This window comes from Garra rufa, chromosome 2, assembly GCF_049309525.1.
Source record: "Garra rufa chromosome 2, GarRuf1.0, whole genome shotgun sequence".
Classification (NCBI taxonomy): Eukaryota; Metazoa; Chordata; class Actinopteri; order Cypriniformes; family Cyprinidae; genus Garra; species Garra rufa.
Window position 1 is genome coordinate 65,009,118 of NC_133362.1, and position 17,237 is coordinate 65,026,354.

The 17,237-nt window shown below is 38.0% G+C and overlaps 1 protein-coding gene across 1 annotated transcript in view; it reads left to right on the forward strand.

The window, feature by feature from the left end:
• Positions 1 to 314: 314 nt before the first annotated feature.
• Positions 315 to 17,237, forward strand: part of LOC141326043 (uncharacterized) — a 19,397-nt gene continuing 2,474 nt past the window's right edge. The window contains exons 1-3 of the mRNA XM_073834747.1: positions 315 to 591; positions 10,959 to 11,899; positions 15,235 to 15,612. Coding sequence (XP_073690848.1) covers positions 315 to 591; positions 10,959 to 11,899; positions 15,235 to 15,612 — 1,596 coding nt within the window. The remainder of the gene's footprint in view (positions 592 to 10,958; positions 11,900 to 15,234; positions 15,613 to 17,237) is intronic.

A 17,237-nucleotide genomic window follows, 5' to 3' on the forward strand; every position in this document is an offset into this window, starting at 1 on the left:
AACAAAATAAGTGGTATCGCCCATCCCTACTTCTCACTCCAGTCCAGCGGGTGGCACTAACACACACACTTCTGTTTGACAAACACCATTAAACCTAAGAAGAAGAAGATTAGTTTCACTGCACTCTCTGTTGTTTTGTTGTGATTCGGTTTTAGTTCAGCCTGTGAGAAATGAAGTTTCTGTAAAAAGAAAAATAACGTTTTTGAATCCAGTCAGTAAATACCTGTAATATCCTCATCCTCACAGCTGTGACTAGGTTTGGAAGCAAGCAGGAATATCTGGAGAAGTATGAGCTGAACTGAGATATGCTGAAGATGTTTATTAAAGTGGAGAGTGAGGAGAACACGAGTGAACTAGAAAACTGGAGAATAAAACAGGAACTAGAACCTTTGACAACAAGACAAGATGAACCAGAACCTTTGATAATAAGCCAAGAGGAACCACAACCTTTGATAATAAAACAGGAACCAGAACATTTGACAATAAGCCAAGAGGAACCACAACCTTTGATAATAAAACAGGAACCAGAACCTTTGAGAATAAAACAAGAGGAACCAGAACCTTTGAGAATAAAACATGAAGAAAAAGAAGGTTGGTTTTTAATCTTCATTTCATCTTTAATGATTGTTTGTGGTACAGCAGGCTTTCAAAGCTTTAATAATACTGACACAATTAAATGGAATATATCATATATATATATTGACTGGGAGCAACTTTGCAACTACATGTCAACTAACACTCTTTAGATTATTAGTAAACTTGGATTAAGGTGAGGCTAGGTAGTAGATTCACATATTTGCAAAGTTACATATCAGTTTGTCTTTTGGGGAACCTTCAAAATACAGTGTTTGAATATATTTAGCATAATACTAATAATAATTACTGCTAGCTGACATGCAGTTGCAGAGTTAGTACTCAAAAACTGTCTAAGACTGAGACTTATAATACGTTATTACTATGAGGAGATAATCATAGCCTTAAAAGCTATAACCACAAATAAGCAAATATTATAATACATTAAAACAGTTCTTATTTATACTCTTGAGATGATACAACATACTATAAGTTTTTTTTTTTATAATGCATTATGCATCCTATTTATTGCACTAAGCATACCCTTAAAATGCATTATAAATACGTGTTTCAAAGAAAGTGTTACTCAATTCTTTTATGAACAGATCAAACAAGGCTGATGCTGGAACAGTAGTGTTAACTGTAGTCATAGTGGTGCGGCAGAAATAGTCCAACATTAGTTCGTACAACATTTTAGGAGAGAAATTCAAGCACTTTTCAATGACTTTTAAGTATTTCATACGTCTATTTCCAGCACTTTATAGCTCTAAAATCCAGTTTAAATTATATTTTTAATGGGACCAAACACAATATATATCAAAATAATGTTTTTGTAATTAAAAACATTTATGTAAAATAACCAGTAGATGGCAGCAGAGGCGCACTTATTGACTCATTAGTCATTCATTTTGACTTCCTTTATATTTTGAAATGATAAAATAACTATTTTAAAACAACACTTCATCAAGAAACTTTTTTTGTGTGTATATAGTAAGAAAAGTCTCAAAACGCCAAACTTTTCTTCACTTTGTGACTGAATCGCACGTCAATTATAATCAATTAAGTTGTTGGTCAGTTGATAATGGTACATATAGTAAGAGTAGAATATATACATTTTCTATATGACAATTAGATTTTCATGTCACTAATGTTAATGAAAGTAATTTTTGCATGTCTCCTAACTCAAGTTCAGTGCTTCGTTGTCAAATGTGTCTTACCAAGCAATAGACGTAATATTTTTCAGTAACTGTGCTTCTAAATTCAAAACAGTAGTAATTTTATGATTGACTTTTTATGCACTTTTAAGCATCCTATGATGATGCTAAAAAGTGCATTATTTTGTGAATTTGTTGTGATGCAATGTGTTTATGCAGTTTGAGGTTTAAAAAACATGTTATTTTAATGTTCAATAATATGAACATTATTGATGCTCTTCTCTGCCCTCCCTTTTTGAAACGCTTTGATTTTTACAAAACACGTTGTTGATGGAAACCGAGGTGTTCTCTGATTGGCCAGCTATCTGTGCTTTGTGATTGGCCGAATAACTTAAGTGTGTGTTGTGATACCATTTCTTGGCGCATAGTAGTCTTGTGTAGCCACACCTTCAGACTGATGGCTGAATGTCTGGAATTCATGGCAGCTTTGATGAGTAGCGTCTCGCTGCAGCCTGCGGTGGACATCCAACAACGCCTACATCCAAGTGTGACGCCACAGGCCACGCCCATGTTCAAACACGTCACACATCCAACATATTAAATAGTATTAACATATATTAAAATAGCGATAATATGATTAGCAATGTTCACATTTGTGGACATATCTTTAGAGAATTAGATGAAAATGAAAATATGCTAAGTGTTACATTTACAATAACAAAACTTAATTGTCCGTCTAATCTGATCTTGTCTAAGCTATGTCAAAATCGATTATAATAAACGTGAGTTTATGTCATTACACAAACAAATAGGGTAAGGTTTAAATGTTTTATTACCAATTACCAGGACTGCACGATTTTGAGAAAAAACCTAATTGCGGTTTTTCTGACAAATATTGCGATTGCGATGCGATTTTCGGTTTTTGCGTTTGATACTTTTAAGTGCATAAAACTAAAATTCTGAATAAAATATGTTGTTACTTTTACAAAACAGAGGGTTAAATAAACTAGAGCTCGACCTCTATTGGTTTTTACCGATACTGATAGCTAGGTTGGACCACACTGGCCGATACCGAATAATTAACTAATAGTTTTTGAAAATGGATACTGAAAGGCAACTAAAATAGTGCTCTACTAGTTTAAAAAAAAGTATTAAACCATACTTTGTAAATTAATAAAAAATATTAATTATATATTGATCATTAAAGTTATTTCATAGTTCATTAATGTTAACAAAATAAACTTCAAAATTTAACAATATATCAGTAAATGTTGAAATGAACACACTCTAACAAGGAACAACACTTCTATTATATAGCTTTCATAAATCTTAGTTGATGTTACAAATTGTAAAGGGGTGGGAATCTTTACATTTTAACAATATGTAAAATTGCAGTTTCGATGCTTTTTGTTTATATTAAAATTAAGATTCAATTTAATTAGATTTTATATTAAATTAATTTCGTGCAGAATTTACTTTTTTTTTTTTTACATAAGCAGGCTACTTTTTAAAACCATAGACAGTAACATATGACAGTGGCTGCTTTAACAGGCTTCAATGAATGCACCGATCTATTTCGATATATCAGATGTTTTGTCCTGCTCTGAAAACATAACTGGTTGTGTTTACATCACTTTTGTATAAAAGTATTCGAAAATGCAAGTGCATCTAACCGCATCCGCAATCGAGCTTTTTAGGACGAACAAACACAAAGAGAAACTGAAAGTCTGTCAGTGCGCGAGTTTTGTGCATCTAATAGTACTGCATTACAAACGGCAGAAATGAAGGCATATCTAAAGTAAAACACTGCGGGTGGAAGCACACACTGTCAAACAATGCGCACGTGTCACATAGTGCAAATTCTATGCATTGAAGCCCGCTGCGTCTCTAGCACACACACGTCCCATATGCGGGGCAAAAACACAAGCTCGTTGAAAAGAGGATTGCGATGCATCGGAGAATCCATTTTTCACCCACCCTTAATGAAACCAGGCAAAAGTGCAGCGCTGCGTTGCGCGGACAACTCGCAGGTATCACACACACACACACACACACACCAAAGACAGACAGGACGCGTCGCGTGTAGTTCAAGGGGAAGTCTAAAACAGTTTATTTAATCACCAAACGGGCAAATGTTTACTTCAAGAATGATCAAAAAAGCAGCAAAGATTAGTTTAAACAGCAGATCAAACGAAAAGAGGAAGAGCGATATATATTGTAGCCATTTAAGATTTTTTTTTTCTGTTTTACATCGTTTAAATATTATTTGTTTGTGTTTTGTTTGTTTAATTTGTTTATTACGAAAGAAGTTTGTGTAACTTTAAATGTCATAAAGGACGTGGTATGAATTGGACGGCAATACCGCGGGAGAATTGGGGAGGGTCAGACACACTTTTTTGACAATTTCGTACGTTTTTATTTGTGGGAAATCCTTTCTTAAACGAATTTCATTTTGTATAATTTTTATCGTAATTTTTAATACATATTTTTGTTGATCAGTTATTTAAATCAAATAAGAACAAGGAAGGCATTGTGAAATAAAGTGCGTAACTGCCATGCTTCCGCGGCCTGAAGAAAAGGCTAAAACATAAATTATATCTCTATATGAAGCATACAGACTTTATTAGAGCTACAGAAATAAAAACGTTTCGCTTAAATGCACAATCCTTAATCTTCCAGCCCAGGGTCAAGTCTTTATGAACATTTACAAAGATTTGGGACAGATATGATGTAATGTAAAACTATGAATTGGCTGTTTTGCTGCTGACAGAAAGCCGGTGCATTGCATACAACCTTGTTTCCATTGCCATTTCTGATTGGCCAGCAAGCCAGGAACGCAAGATTCGACCATTTTGATTGGCTTATAGGTTTGTCATTCAAATGTCAGAGGCGGGGAAAAACCTCAGCCTCCAGAGGTTAGGTTATCGCGGGAGTTAAAACCTCAATATCGATGCGATAAAGGTTAATCGTGCAGCCCTACCAATTACCCAACCAAAGCAAGCGTTTTACCGGCTGTTCAAATGTAATTAGTTGTAATTTGTATTATTTAATGCAAACTGTTTTGTTTACATCCCCGATACAACATACTTCCGCCATTCTTGCACATGTAACATCGGGATTCTTTTTTTTTTTTTATTATAGAATAATTGGTCATTACAAAAATAGAAAAAAAATAAATAAAAATCCAGATAGACAAAATACAAGCTTAATCTGTATACAGTAATACAATATGTATTAAGAGGGGAAACTAATACCATAGAGAGAAAAAAAAACTTATAAATGAAAAGTAAATAAATAAACAAAAACTAAATTAAAACCTAGAAACAACTAAACAATCGTTCAAATTTTCTTCCTTTACATATACAAAAATTATATTGTGGGAGCATAACCAGAAAAAAAGTTCTCTGTGAAATGTAACAACAAATGTATTCATTTGTTTTAAATACTTTTTAAAAACTTCTATTTCTGTTAAAAATAATTTACATTTTGGTATGCATTTAGCAAATTTCTGTTTATGATTATAATATTTGCCTTGCAAAATGACACAAGTCTTTCTCATGCAGGTATTATCAATGTCCATGAATTTAGAAAGAGCTACTTTACATGGATAAATTTCGTGAAGTATTTTGAAATGCACCGCTTTAAGGCTACCGATGGGGAGGGGAGTCACACGATGACGCATTGACGTTGGCGTGGTGTCTGACGTCACACATGGATGTGGGCAGGGTGGGATGTCCACCGCAGGCTGCAGCCTGCCTTACTTTGCTTTGATTGGCCAAGGCCCGCCCATAAGGCCGTTTGACAGACATGTCAAACAACCAATCACAGTTCGTTTCGTTCAGCGTCACGTTTCGGTGCGTGGAAATGCCCCCACAACAACAGACGGGCATGCAACAGTCAGTCACTGAAATAACCAGCATTGAAAGTTAAATAAGTAGAGGGAGAACAAGCAGTAAGTCAGTAATTTGTTTGTGAGCATCCTAAATGTGTATAACAACAATGGCATCTGTATAAGCACATTTTAGCAAAGCACAGAGTAAATCAGTCTGCGCTTTGTTTCCCAGCGGACCGAAAAATAAACGCAACACTCACGTCTCCTGGACATCCGATCTAATTCAACGAATCAGATGACGACTTCGACATTCCTGAAATGTTTCCAGTACTGAATTCTTTAAATATGAAAATGTACTTAGAGGCCATCAGTCATAAGCACAGACTGTTAATGCAACATTGTGATTGGCCCACTTTATAGCCCTAACCCTTTGTGAACATCTGGCATTGTGAGGTGCTCTCCCAGGAAACAGTCCTCCGTAAAATGCGCATTACACACTCGAATATTTGCATTTCACTGTTCCAGAACAGTGTTGTAAATATAACTTAAAACACTGATTTCTAGTTGTTTTTGTATTTGAAAGGCCAAACAAGTATATGTTAAATTGAGTGAACTCACTGTGGACCACATACCGCCTGGATATCGATGTCACAAAACTAAAACTTACATTTAAAAAACAAACAATCAAAAAACTCCAAACATTTCTCTAAATTGTTCTGGTAAAAAAAAAACGAAACGAAAAAACAAACTTTCTATTAAATACAAATCTGGTCTATTTTAATCGCTGTAACAGTATAAGCTGTTTGGCGGAAATAAAGATTGGCTTCGGGTCGGACTCGGGCCAAAAATTTTGATAAGCTGTCGGACAAAGGCCGGGCTACAGCCTGTGCGTCTCGGGCCAGGGCCGGGCTAGGGCTTAGATTTAAGGCCCGTGCAGGGCTCTAGCGTGCTTCAATGGTGGAAGTTCAACAAAGAGCGCTATCAAAGCTGGCACGTTTCACCTTTAGTATTCCCGCATCCAGTGCGCCTTCAGAGCGGGCCTTTAGTGTCTGTCGGCGCAAACTGGAAGAGAGACGCACGGGATTGGGACCGCAGTCAATCAGCAACATTCTCTTCCTCCACAGCAATTTCATGAGTTCGCACTTACATATAATAAACAGTGTAAAAGTTAAAGCAACACTAAGTAACTTTTCCCTCAGCACTCAATGCTACAGGTTGGAAGGGGAATTGTCCATTGCCGCTGTCGTAAATAATTTAGCCTACCGTCGTTTCACATGCACGTTATTTGTTTGAAGGCTATCCAGGACCGGCTTTTTGACAAGGTAGAGTATGTTGTATGACTTAATGAAAGTATGAAAACCTTTTGTGAAGCCTGCCCTAAAGCAGGTCGCATTTGTAGTCTTATGGTCTGGGCGGTTGGGCTGGGTTTTTTTTTGGATACCTTTGATGTTAAGGGAGGTCTGCGAATTGGTTATATGGGATGAAGGTGAGCCATATAACAGTTTGTGGAAAAACTGGATTCCGCTTAGGTATCCTTTAATGGAGCTGGCTTGGAGGTTTTTATTGGAGTTGAGATGAGAAATAAATAAGCAGGGAAAAATCAGGCAAAGGCAAACTATAGGCAGAGGGGAAAATGTTTAAAACATTTCCATGTTGCAAGGTAAGATTGGAGAGCCCTAGGGGAGACAGTTTGGAGAATGGAATTGATGGAGGCTTCGAGGACGGGTCTCAGAGGGTGGTTTACGGGAATATCAGTTCTGAATAAGGAGGAACTGGGGTTGGGGTCGGGTCCGCCTCTGGTGCCAGCGATCTGAATTTCTGCCAGAATCTGGGTTCTGATGGAGTTGGGTTCCAGGGGAGGTTCCTGCGCTAGAGCATTTGGAGATGCTGGAAGGGGCGTGGCTGAGGCTAATGAGAAGGAAAAGCGGGTCTGAGGAGGAGGAAAGGTGGCTACCGGGATAGGGTTGGGCGATGGCGACCAATTTGGCATCGTACGATGTCTAATGTGAAACATCGCGATGGACGATGGCATCGTCTACGGGGGGCGAGGGTGAGGGATGGTTGTTGTTAAATAATGTATTCATAACGAATTAATTAATTGTAGCCTACCGTGTCCACCAGTGCTTAATTTGAGCCTGATCCTGTTCTGGAAAATGTCCGATTTTGGATTTTTGCGTTCCGGTATTTGTTTTTAAAGATCCGGCATTAACAAGTGCATTAGATCGGGACAGTGCGTGCGTGCAGACGAGACAAGAGCAAGCGCGAGTTTATAATATAGATGCATTTGTGTTGGTCCTTAACATATTTTCGACCAGTCAGCTTTTTTAAGTTCAATAACGCTCTCAGTGTTTGCTTACTGCTTAACCCACTCTCTCCAAACGCATTTACTGAGCAGCAGAATGTTTAGAGAGAAAGGGTAATATCAGAAATAATACCAAATCAAGCGAAATATTATGTATTAACATTATAAACACTGTAAACATAGCTATAAGTTAGTTACCCTGACGCCTGACCCAAAACGAATGATTTAAATGTAGAGGTATTTAAAACAGAACAGAAATGAAACAAAATATATAAAGTTAAGAAACTAAAACAAAGCGAAACTAATAGGGCGTTGGGCTCACGCACCTCTGTTTTTCGGCACAAATCCAAGTGTTTCCATATTCCCAATGTATTTGAATGATAAAGTGTTATTTATAATGTATACTAGGCTTTGTATTGTACATTCGTATTTCGATGGAAAAAAATATATTCTCTTGTTTTTGTTCCAAGCATTCATTATGGTAAAACCATGAAAAGGGCATATTTGGTGTAGTTTATTTAATCTAATTTAATTCAAATTATTTAGATTTTTTTCTGCTGTTTTTGTATGCCTCATTTATTAATGTAAACAAACTTTCATGTAATTTGTTAGGAGTTCACTGTAATTTGTATTGTGATCACTAACAACTTCCTTGTTATTATTTCCTCATAATAATAATAATAATAAAATAAGTAAAGATGCAGAAATTGAAAGCATGCATTTCATTTGGCTTTAAAGTGATTAAGTGTGTGTTTTTCGTGAGCGGGTTGCTGCTGCGGCGGGGGCGGGGCGGGGCGCTGCGGGGGCGGGGCGGGGCGCTGCGGGGCGGGGCGCTGCGGGGGCGGGGCGGAGGATCGCGATGCCGGCTCAGCATCGTGATGTTTATTGGCCATCGGCGATGGACGATGGCATCGTCTATCGACCCAACCCTATACCGGGACTGTAAGTGGAGGTAAGTCTGCGCTGCGGCCGTCTCCTGGGACGGAAAAAAGAGGAGGAAAGAGAGGGAGAATGGCGGGCATTCGGAGTCTGCGAGATTAGAGGTGGGCTTGCGCTAGGGACGGCTCCTGGGGCGGAGAAAAATAAAGAAGAGAAGAGAGGGGGTATGGGGGGCACCGGTGCTTGTGCCATGAGCAGGGGAATGCTCGTGCTATGATTGGATGGGGGTGCTGCGGGCCATGGGAGGGGAATGGAGTTAAGAGAATGGTGGGGCAAAAGCTGCGGACGGGAATTAGCCGCCGGTGTGGGCGAGTTCGTGCTACCGCGGCGGCTTGTAAAGGCGATGGCCTGTTCTCCGCCGGCATGAGCAGCAAGCTTCCGCTTGGAAGATCGAGAAGGAGGGCATTGGCTGGCGACTGCGGCGTTCGGGGCGTGGCCCAAGCTCTGATGGCTTTTGCTGCGTCCTGGCGTAGAGTAGGGAGCCCTGTGGGCGGTCTTAGTGAGGCCCTGGAGGGAGGGGTGGACTTTGATTTCTCCTTTGGTTGGAGAGATGCGTAGAGGCCGAGGAGATCCGCTTTGGAGGAACGGCGTGGGAGGACGACGCCGGAGCTCGCAAGCGTCTTGCGTAGCCCAGCTATGGTCCATTTTCCCTTGGCTGTGGCCGAGGAGAGGGCTGTAGCATAAGAGGACGCTGGGGAAGATGCCTGACGCCTGGAAGGGTGGTGGAGATGGCGTGATCTGGCGCCTTGGAGTGTAAGCAGCGGCTACGCGAGAGGGCCTGCGGCCCCGCGATGCAGCCACGGGCTTGGTTGTTGGATCCTGCGGACCGCTGGTGGTACGAGCGGCGACCAAATAATTGCAAAACTGCTGTTTTCATGTAGTTTATCATTGTATTTTTTTGCAAAGCAGTCTATTTTTATGTGCCGTGTGATGGTACAACATTTTTAATAAAAAATGAAATTATATTCAAATGTATTGTGTGTTTTGTCTTTCTGTGTTCTCATAGGCTAGCTACTTTCAGACATGCTTTCTGCACATTTACACCAGGACCATTCAAGCCTATGGAATACTTCAATAGCCAAAATCTAAGTACTTGAAGTCTAAAGAAATGCACGGTAGCCCAGGCTACTCTTCATCTTCCCTAACAGTGTGTCAGAATACCTGCAGGCCAAGGAAAGAAACAAACATGAATCTCTTGAATAATAGCAATACAAATTCTTTTTTTTCCCTGTGGGACGGGAGAAGACACAAAATCAATGCATCTCTTATCGTGCGGGAATAAATTCAAAGAGTTTTGCGGGTGCAGGCGGGAGTGGAAATACATATTGCGAGAGTGTAACACACGTTGCGGGAGCGGGCGGTAATGGTCAGAAATTCAGCAGGAGCGACGGGAGCGGGATAAAGAAAACAGTCCTGCGCAGGATTCTAGAACACATTATCCGTGTATTTTCCGGAATGGCTGTGTGAAAGAGGCTGAAGTTGACGTAACACTGGTCTCTTATATTTACGTTGTTCGAAAGCCTGTGCAATGATGTAGTTTTGACATCTATCGACTGAACAGGGTTTTCATATTTGTTTTTGTGTTGATGCTGCTTAGCAATGAAATGGACGCAATGTTGTCGGGGTTTGACAAAAGGAGGGTGGGACGGTGGTTGGTATTCGGGGTGGTGACTAAAGGTGGTGACTGAGTAGATCAGACGTCACATTTTTACAGAAGTCACTGCGTCTTGTGAAAAGGAACAGCTACTTTAAGCAAGCTGTGTGCAGTTTACTGTGGATTGACTGTTTTGAAACTTATATGGTAGTTACATAGCCCCTAGACCTCAGTTATCATGAAAAAAGCCAGAAAATTTAGATTTTGACAATATGGGACCTTCAACTTTTATAATATATATCTCTTTGGTTTTGAGACTTTAGGCTTTGCAGCTTCACAAATCTTATCTAATGCACAAACAGCTTGTAACACTCCAAAGGAAACCGCGTCATATGCCCCTTTAAATTATCTTTGTTATTGATATCCCACACACCATTTCTACCAAATCTGCTTCTGGCGCCACCATCTGTAGGACTTATTGGCACTACTCTCAAATGTTAGTTTTTCATGTTTTTCAGCTTATAACAGTTTACTGAAAATGAACCCTTCTTACTTGTATTTCAGAGTTGATTAAAGAAAAAGAGGAGAATGAAGAATCAAGTCAAGTTGAGGAGAAAAATCATTTTAAAACTGGAGAAAGACCTTTGAGTTGCTCTCAAGCCAAACAGAAAGATTTAAAGAAAAGAAGAGCAGAGAAATGTTCCACCTGCACTCAGTGTGGAAAAAGTTTCACAAGAAAAACAGATCTTGAGCGCCACATGAAAATTCATACTGAAGAAAAACCATTTACTTGTGATCAATGTGGGAAGAGTTTTTCACGCTCATCAAGCTTTAAGGAGCACATGAACATCCACACTAGAGAGAAGCATCCATGTGATCAATGTGGTAAAGTGTATTTAGCGGCTTCAGGTCTGAGGAATCACTTGAAAGTTCACACAAAGGTGAAGCCACATTCGTGCCATTTGTGTGGAAAGAGTTTTTGCCGTCTACAAAGTTTGCAAGTATATGAGAATATAAATACTGGTGTGAGAGAATCCATGTGTTCAAAGTGTGAAAAAATTTCTACTTCAGTAACTTATTTAAAACTGCATAAGAGGATCCACACTTATGAATGTTCACAGTGTAACAAGATATTCAGTAAGTCAGGAGACCTGAAAATACATGAGAGGATCCACGCTAGAGAGAAACCTTATGAGTGTTCACACTGCAACAAGATATTTAGTCAGTCAGTACATTTGAAGACACATGAGAGGATCCACACTGGAGAGAAACCTTATAAGTGTTCACACTGCAACAAGAGGTTTAGTCGGTCAGCATGTCTGAAAATACATGAGAGGATCCACACTGGAGAGAAACCTTATAAGTGTTCACACTGCAACAGGAGATTTAGTCAGTCAGAATATATGAAAAGACATGAGAGGGTCCACAAAGGAGAAAAACCTTATGAGTGTTCACACTGCAACAAGAGATTTAATCAGTCAGTACATTTGAAAACACATGAGATGATCCACACTGGAGAGAAACCTTATGAGTGTTCACTAGGGATGCTCATTTCGGTTAATTCTCCTGACCGACAACCGCTGCTCGTTATCCGAACATTAACCGTTAACTGATAAAATTAGAATAATAAATTCGTTTAAAATAAAAATAGAATGCACAAGTATCTGTGATGATATACATAAAAAATACAAGCAAATGTTTTATTTTAATGTGCAAACAGCAGCATACAGAGCAACAACAAAAACTGCATTCACATATAACGTTACTCAAATTATCACGCATCAGCAGCGCTTCTGAGAACAGAGAAAATCAGAATGAAAAAAATAATAATAATATAAATAGGCCTATACTAAATGTGTATAAATTAAATAACTACCTAATTAATATGACAAAACTAAAACACACTGAATCCTTCTATGCGCTTTGAAGAAAGGTACCGGTCTTATTCTTCTCGTCGGACATAAAAACATATAGCAGGCCAGCCTATACCTCAGTGTACCTAGTTTTTAACCTGTGGACATGCTACACGGATAGACTGGGACGTTGCCTGTTAACTCTTTAGATCCGCGACAAAAACACTTCACAAAGATCCTTTCAATTTGCGGTTCGGGCGGGTCTTTTCATCCACTGGTCATATGTGGAGAAACGTGTTTTCAGAGCGTTCAATAGCCAATCACAGACATTTCTGTTGATTACATTATCGCTGTGGCCAATCAGAGGCGGCTATGTTACGATCCACTCACCACTCAAAGTGCCGGTTTCTGTTCTGCTTCTACACCTCTGCGAACTCTCTCATTAAAACAAGAAAGTGTAGACATGATGAAAATAAGAGATTAATTGTACAGTGTAAAGGTTATTTTATTACTTTTTATTAACTTTGTGAGATGAACTGCAGTAATGTATGAGTGACAACTTTCCAGTGATAGTAAGGAGAGCGCGCACTCTTTAGACTATAATTAATTTAGAAATTAAATAATGTTACATTTATTTATGGATTCACTCTTTGATAACCCAATATTGCCATTGCCATCGTGTTGCATAGGCTACTACATCAGTAACATAAACTAAGAAAAGGTAAAGCAGGTGCTTACTCAGCAAAATATGTCTGAACAGCCGTACTGCACGGACACGCGCCCGTGAGTAATACATTTTTTCTTTCACCATGGAGCAAACGTAAAAAAAAAAAAAAAAAAAATTAAACCGTTTAACTGATAGTAATAATCGGTTAAAATTCTTACTGGCGGTTAACGGTTAAACGGTCAATATGAGCATCCCTAGTGTTCACACTGCAACAAGAGATTTTATCAGTCAGTACATTTGAAAACACATGAGATGATCCACACTGGAGAGAAACCTTATGAGTGTTCACACTGCAACAAGAGATTTAATCAATCATCATATCTGAAAATACATGAGAGGATCCACACTGGAGAGAAACCTTATGAGTGTTCACACTGCAACAAGAGATTTAATCAATCATCATATCTGAAAATACATGAGAAGATCCACACTAGAGAGAAACCTTATGAGTGTTCACACTGCAACAAGAGATTTAGTCAGTCAGTTCTTTTGAAAACACATGAGAGGATCCACAATGGATAGAGACCTTATAAGTGTTCACACTGCAACAAGAGATTTAGTCAGTCATCAGATCTGAAAATACATGAGAGGATCCACCCTGGAAATGAACCATATCATTGCACTGCACATGAGAATCATTTTATTCAATCATCTGCTATACACAGTCATGCAGAATATCTCTGGCAGATTTACACATACTGGTCTGGCATGTACTGTATATGTATATCCACCCCTACTGGTTAATTAGTAGGAGAGAAATCAATCTCATTAGTTTTACTTTTACTTTCAGTAGTTAATGATCATTTTGCTTTGAGTCATTATTAAATGTTACTTTTTTATATTAATACATTATCTTTACTTTTTATATTTTATTAACAAATTTGTGGTCAACTGATGTATTTGCATGAGAACATTTTTTTTAGCTTTAATAGTTGAAAGCCATGATGTTTTAGGCTTTATTTGAAATATCTAAATAAAACTTTTAAATGGAATTGAATTACAAGCCTTTATTGTCTTTGATATATATATATATATATATATATATATAATATATATATATATATATATATATATATATATATATATATATACGGAATATACTGCTTTATTATCAGTGCTGGAAACAGTTGTGTTGCTTAAAATTTTTCGAAACCTGAGAGTTTTTTTCGAACAATATTACATATCTAATATGTTCAAAATTTTGGAGTCAGTAAATTTTTATTCTTTCTTTATTTGAAAGAAGTTAATGCTTTCATTCACCAAGGATATATTGAATGAATAAAACATGATAGCATAAATTTATATTGTTAGAAAAGATTTATATTTTGACTAAATGCTGTTCTTTTTAACTTTTTATTCTTCAAAGAATCCTGAAAAAAATAATCACATAAATATCCAAAAATATTTATAATTCTAATGAAAAATTAGGCTACTTACGATTGGAGTAACAGCTGATGAAAATTCAGCTTTGTATCACAGGAATATTGTAATAAAATTTTGCTGTATCATAGTTTTTTTCTGTGTTTTTGATTAAATGTAAAGCAGTATTGATGACTTCTAAAAAACAACAACATTGGGATCAGTAAGACTTGTAAAGTCACCAAGGCTGAATTACTGAATAAGAACAGTAATATTATGAAATATTTTAACCATTTGTAATAACATTTTTTATTTGAAAAAAAAATGTAAAATGTAATTTATAATGGCAAAGCTGAATTTACATTATTATTCCAGTCTCCAGATCATTCCAGAATCAATATGCTGATTTGCTGTTTAAGACACATTTCAGACTTCGTCAGTGTTAAAAACAGTTGTGTACCATTATTTTTTCAGTATTCTTTGATTCTTTTACAAAGAAAAAAACCCAGCATTTAGCTGAAAAAGAGCTGAGCAAAAATACTTGGCAATAAAGCTCGATCTGACTTAGTCGGTGCAGAAACCAGCTGTTTTGTGCCATGAAACTGGTGTTAACTTGTATTTGACTCTTTTTCCCTCAGACCTGATGGGGCTGAAAGAGGAGAGTGAAGAACTGAATAAAATGGAGAATAAATATTACTATGAGGAACATGACGATTTCATAACTGGAGAAACTTCTGCTTGCTCACAGACTAAAAAGTCTTCCTCACGAAAAAGAGTTCGAAAGAATGGAACTAAAAAGGGTTTCACTTGCCAAGAGTGTGGCAAGACGTTTGACCAAACTCGAACCCTTAACATCCACATGAAAATTCACACTGGAGAGAAGCCTTACATCTGCCAACAGTGTGGAAAAACATTCTCTAAAAAAGAAGGCCTTACAGTCCACACGAGAACTCACACTGGAGAGAGGCCTTACACTTGCCCTCACTGCGGACAGGGTTTTATACATAAAGGAAACCTAAATACTCATGTGCGATGTCATTCTGGAGAGAGTCCGTTCACCTGCCAACAGTGTGGAAAGAGCTTCTCACGCAAAGACAGCTTTAAGAATCACATGAGAATCCACACAGGAGAGAAACCGTATATTTGTGGTCAGTGTGGACATAGTTTCAGGTGTAAAATTACCCTTAGTAAACACATGAAGATGCATTTAAGAGAGAACTGTTTTAGATGTCAGCAGTGTGGAGAGAGTTTCACAGACAAGAATTTGCTTAGGAATCATGTCAAATCTCACATTGGGAAAATGCTTGCATGTGCCTCCACTGTGGAAGAACTTGCTCACACAACGCCGTCCTCGAGGTTCACTTGCGAGTAGGGTTGGGCGATGTCGACCAATTTGCCATCGTACGATGTCTAATGTGAAACATCGCGATGGACGATGGCATCGTCTGCGGGGGGCGGGGGTGAGGGATGGTTGTTGTTAAATAATTTATTCATAACGAATTAATTAATTGTAGCCTACCGTGTTCCACCAGTGCTTAATTTGAGCCCGATCCTGTTCTGGAAATGTCCGATTTTGGATTTTTGCATTCCGGTATTTGTTTTCAAAGATCCGGCATTAGCAAGTGCATTAGATCATGACAGTGCGTGCGTGCAGACGAGACAAGAGCAAGCGCGGGTTTATATAGATGCATTTGGAGGATGTCTGTTGGTCCTTAACATATTTTCGACCAGTCAGCTTTTTTATTTTCAATAACGCTCTCTTGTTTGCTTACTGCTTAACCCACTCTCTCCAAACGCATTTACTGAGCAGCAGAATGTTTAGAGAGAAAGGGTAATATCAGAAATAATACCAAATCAAGCGAAATATTATGTATTAACATTATAAACTCTATAAACATAGCTATAAGTTAGTTACCTTGACTCCAAAACGAATGATTTAAATGTAGAGGTATTTAACAGAACAGAAATGAAACAAATATATAAAGTTAAGAAACTAAAACAAAGCGAAACTAAAAATAGCGCGTTGGGCTCACGCACCTCTGTTTTTCGGCACAAATCCAAGTGTTTCCATATTCCCAATGTATTTGAATTATAAAGTGTTATTTATAATGTATACTAGGCTTTGTATTGTACATTCGTATTTCGATGGAAAAAAAGATATAATCTTGTTTTTGTTCCAAGCTCTGTTCATTATGGTAAAACCATGAAAAGGGCATATTTGGTGTAGTTTATTTAATCTAATTTAATTAAAATTAATTTGATTTTTTTCTGCTGTTTTTGTATGCCTCATTTATTAATGTAAACGAACTTTCGTGTAATTCGTTAGGAGTTCACTGTAATTTGTATTGTGATCACTAACAACTTCCTTGTTATTATTTCCTCATAATAATAATAATAAAATAAGTAAAGATGCAGGAATTGAAAGCATGCATTTCATTTGGCTATATAGGGATTAAGTGTGTGTTTTCTCGTGAGCGGGTTGCTGCTGCGGCGGGGGCGGGGCGGAGGATCGCGATGCCGGCTCAGCATCGTGATGTCTATTGGCCATCGGCGATGGACGATGGCATCGTCTATCGACCCAACCCTACTTGCGAGCTCACACCGGAGAGAAACCTTTTGCTTGTCCTCAGTGTGGGAAGAGTTTCACTGTTAAAGGAAACCTTAGGACTCACATGAGGATTCATACTGGAGAGAAACCATTCAAATGTCTTCAGTGTGAGAAGAGTTTCACATATAAAAGAGACCTGAAACTTCATTTGCAAACCTATGGAAAGAAATGGTCTGGCCTTAGCCAATTATGAGGCCACAGAGGTTTGGTCCTCTCTAAATGATTCATGTTCAGAAATAAAAATTTCTCTGAATGACAAATTAGCTGTTTAAAACTCCTCATATGAGTGTCTCCAT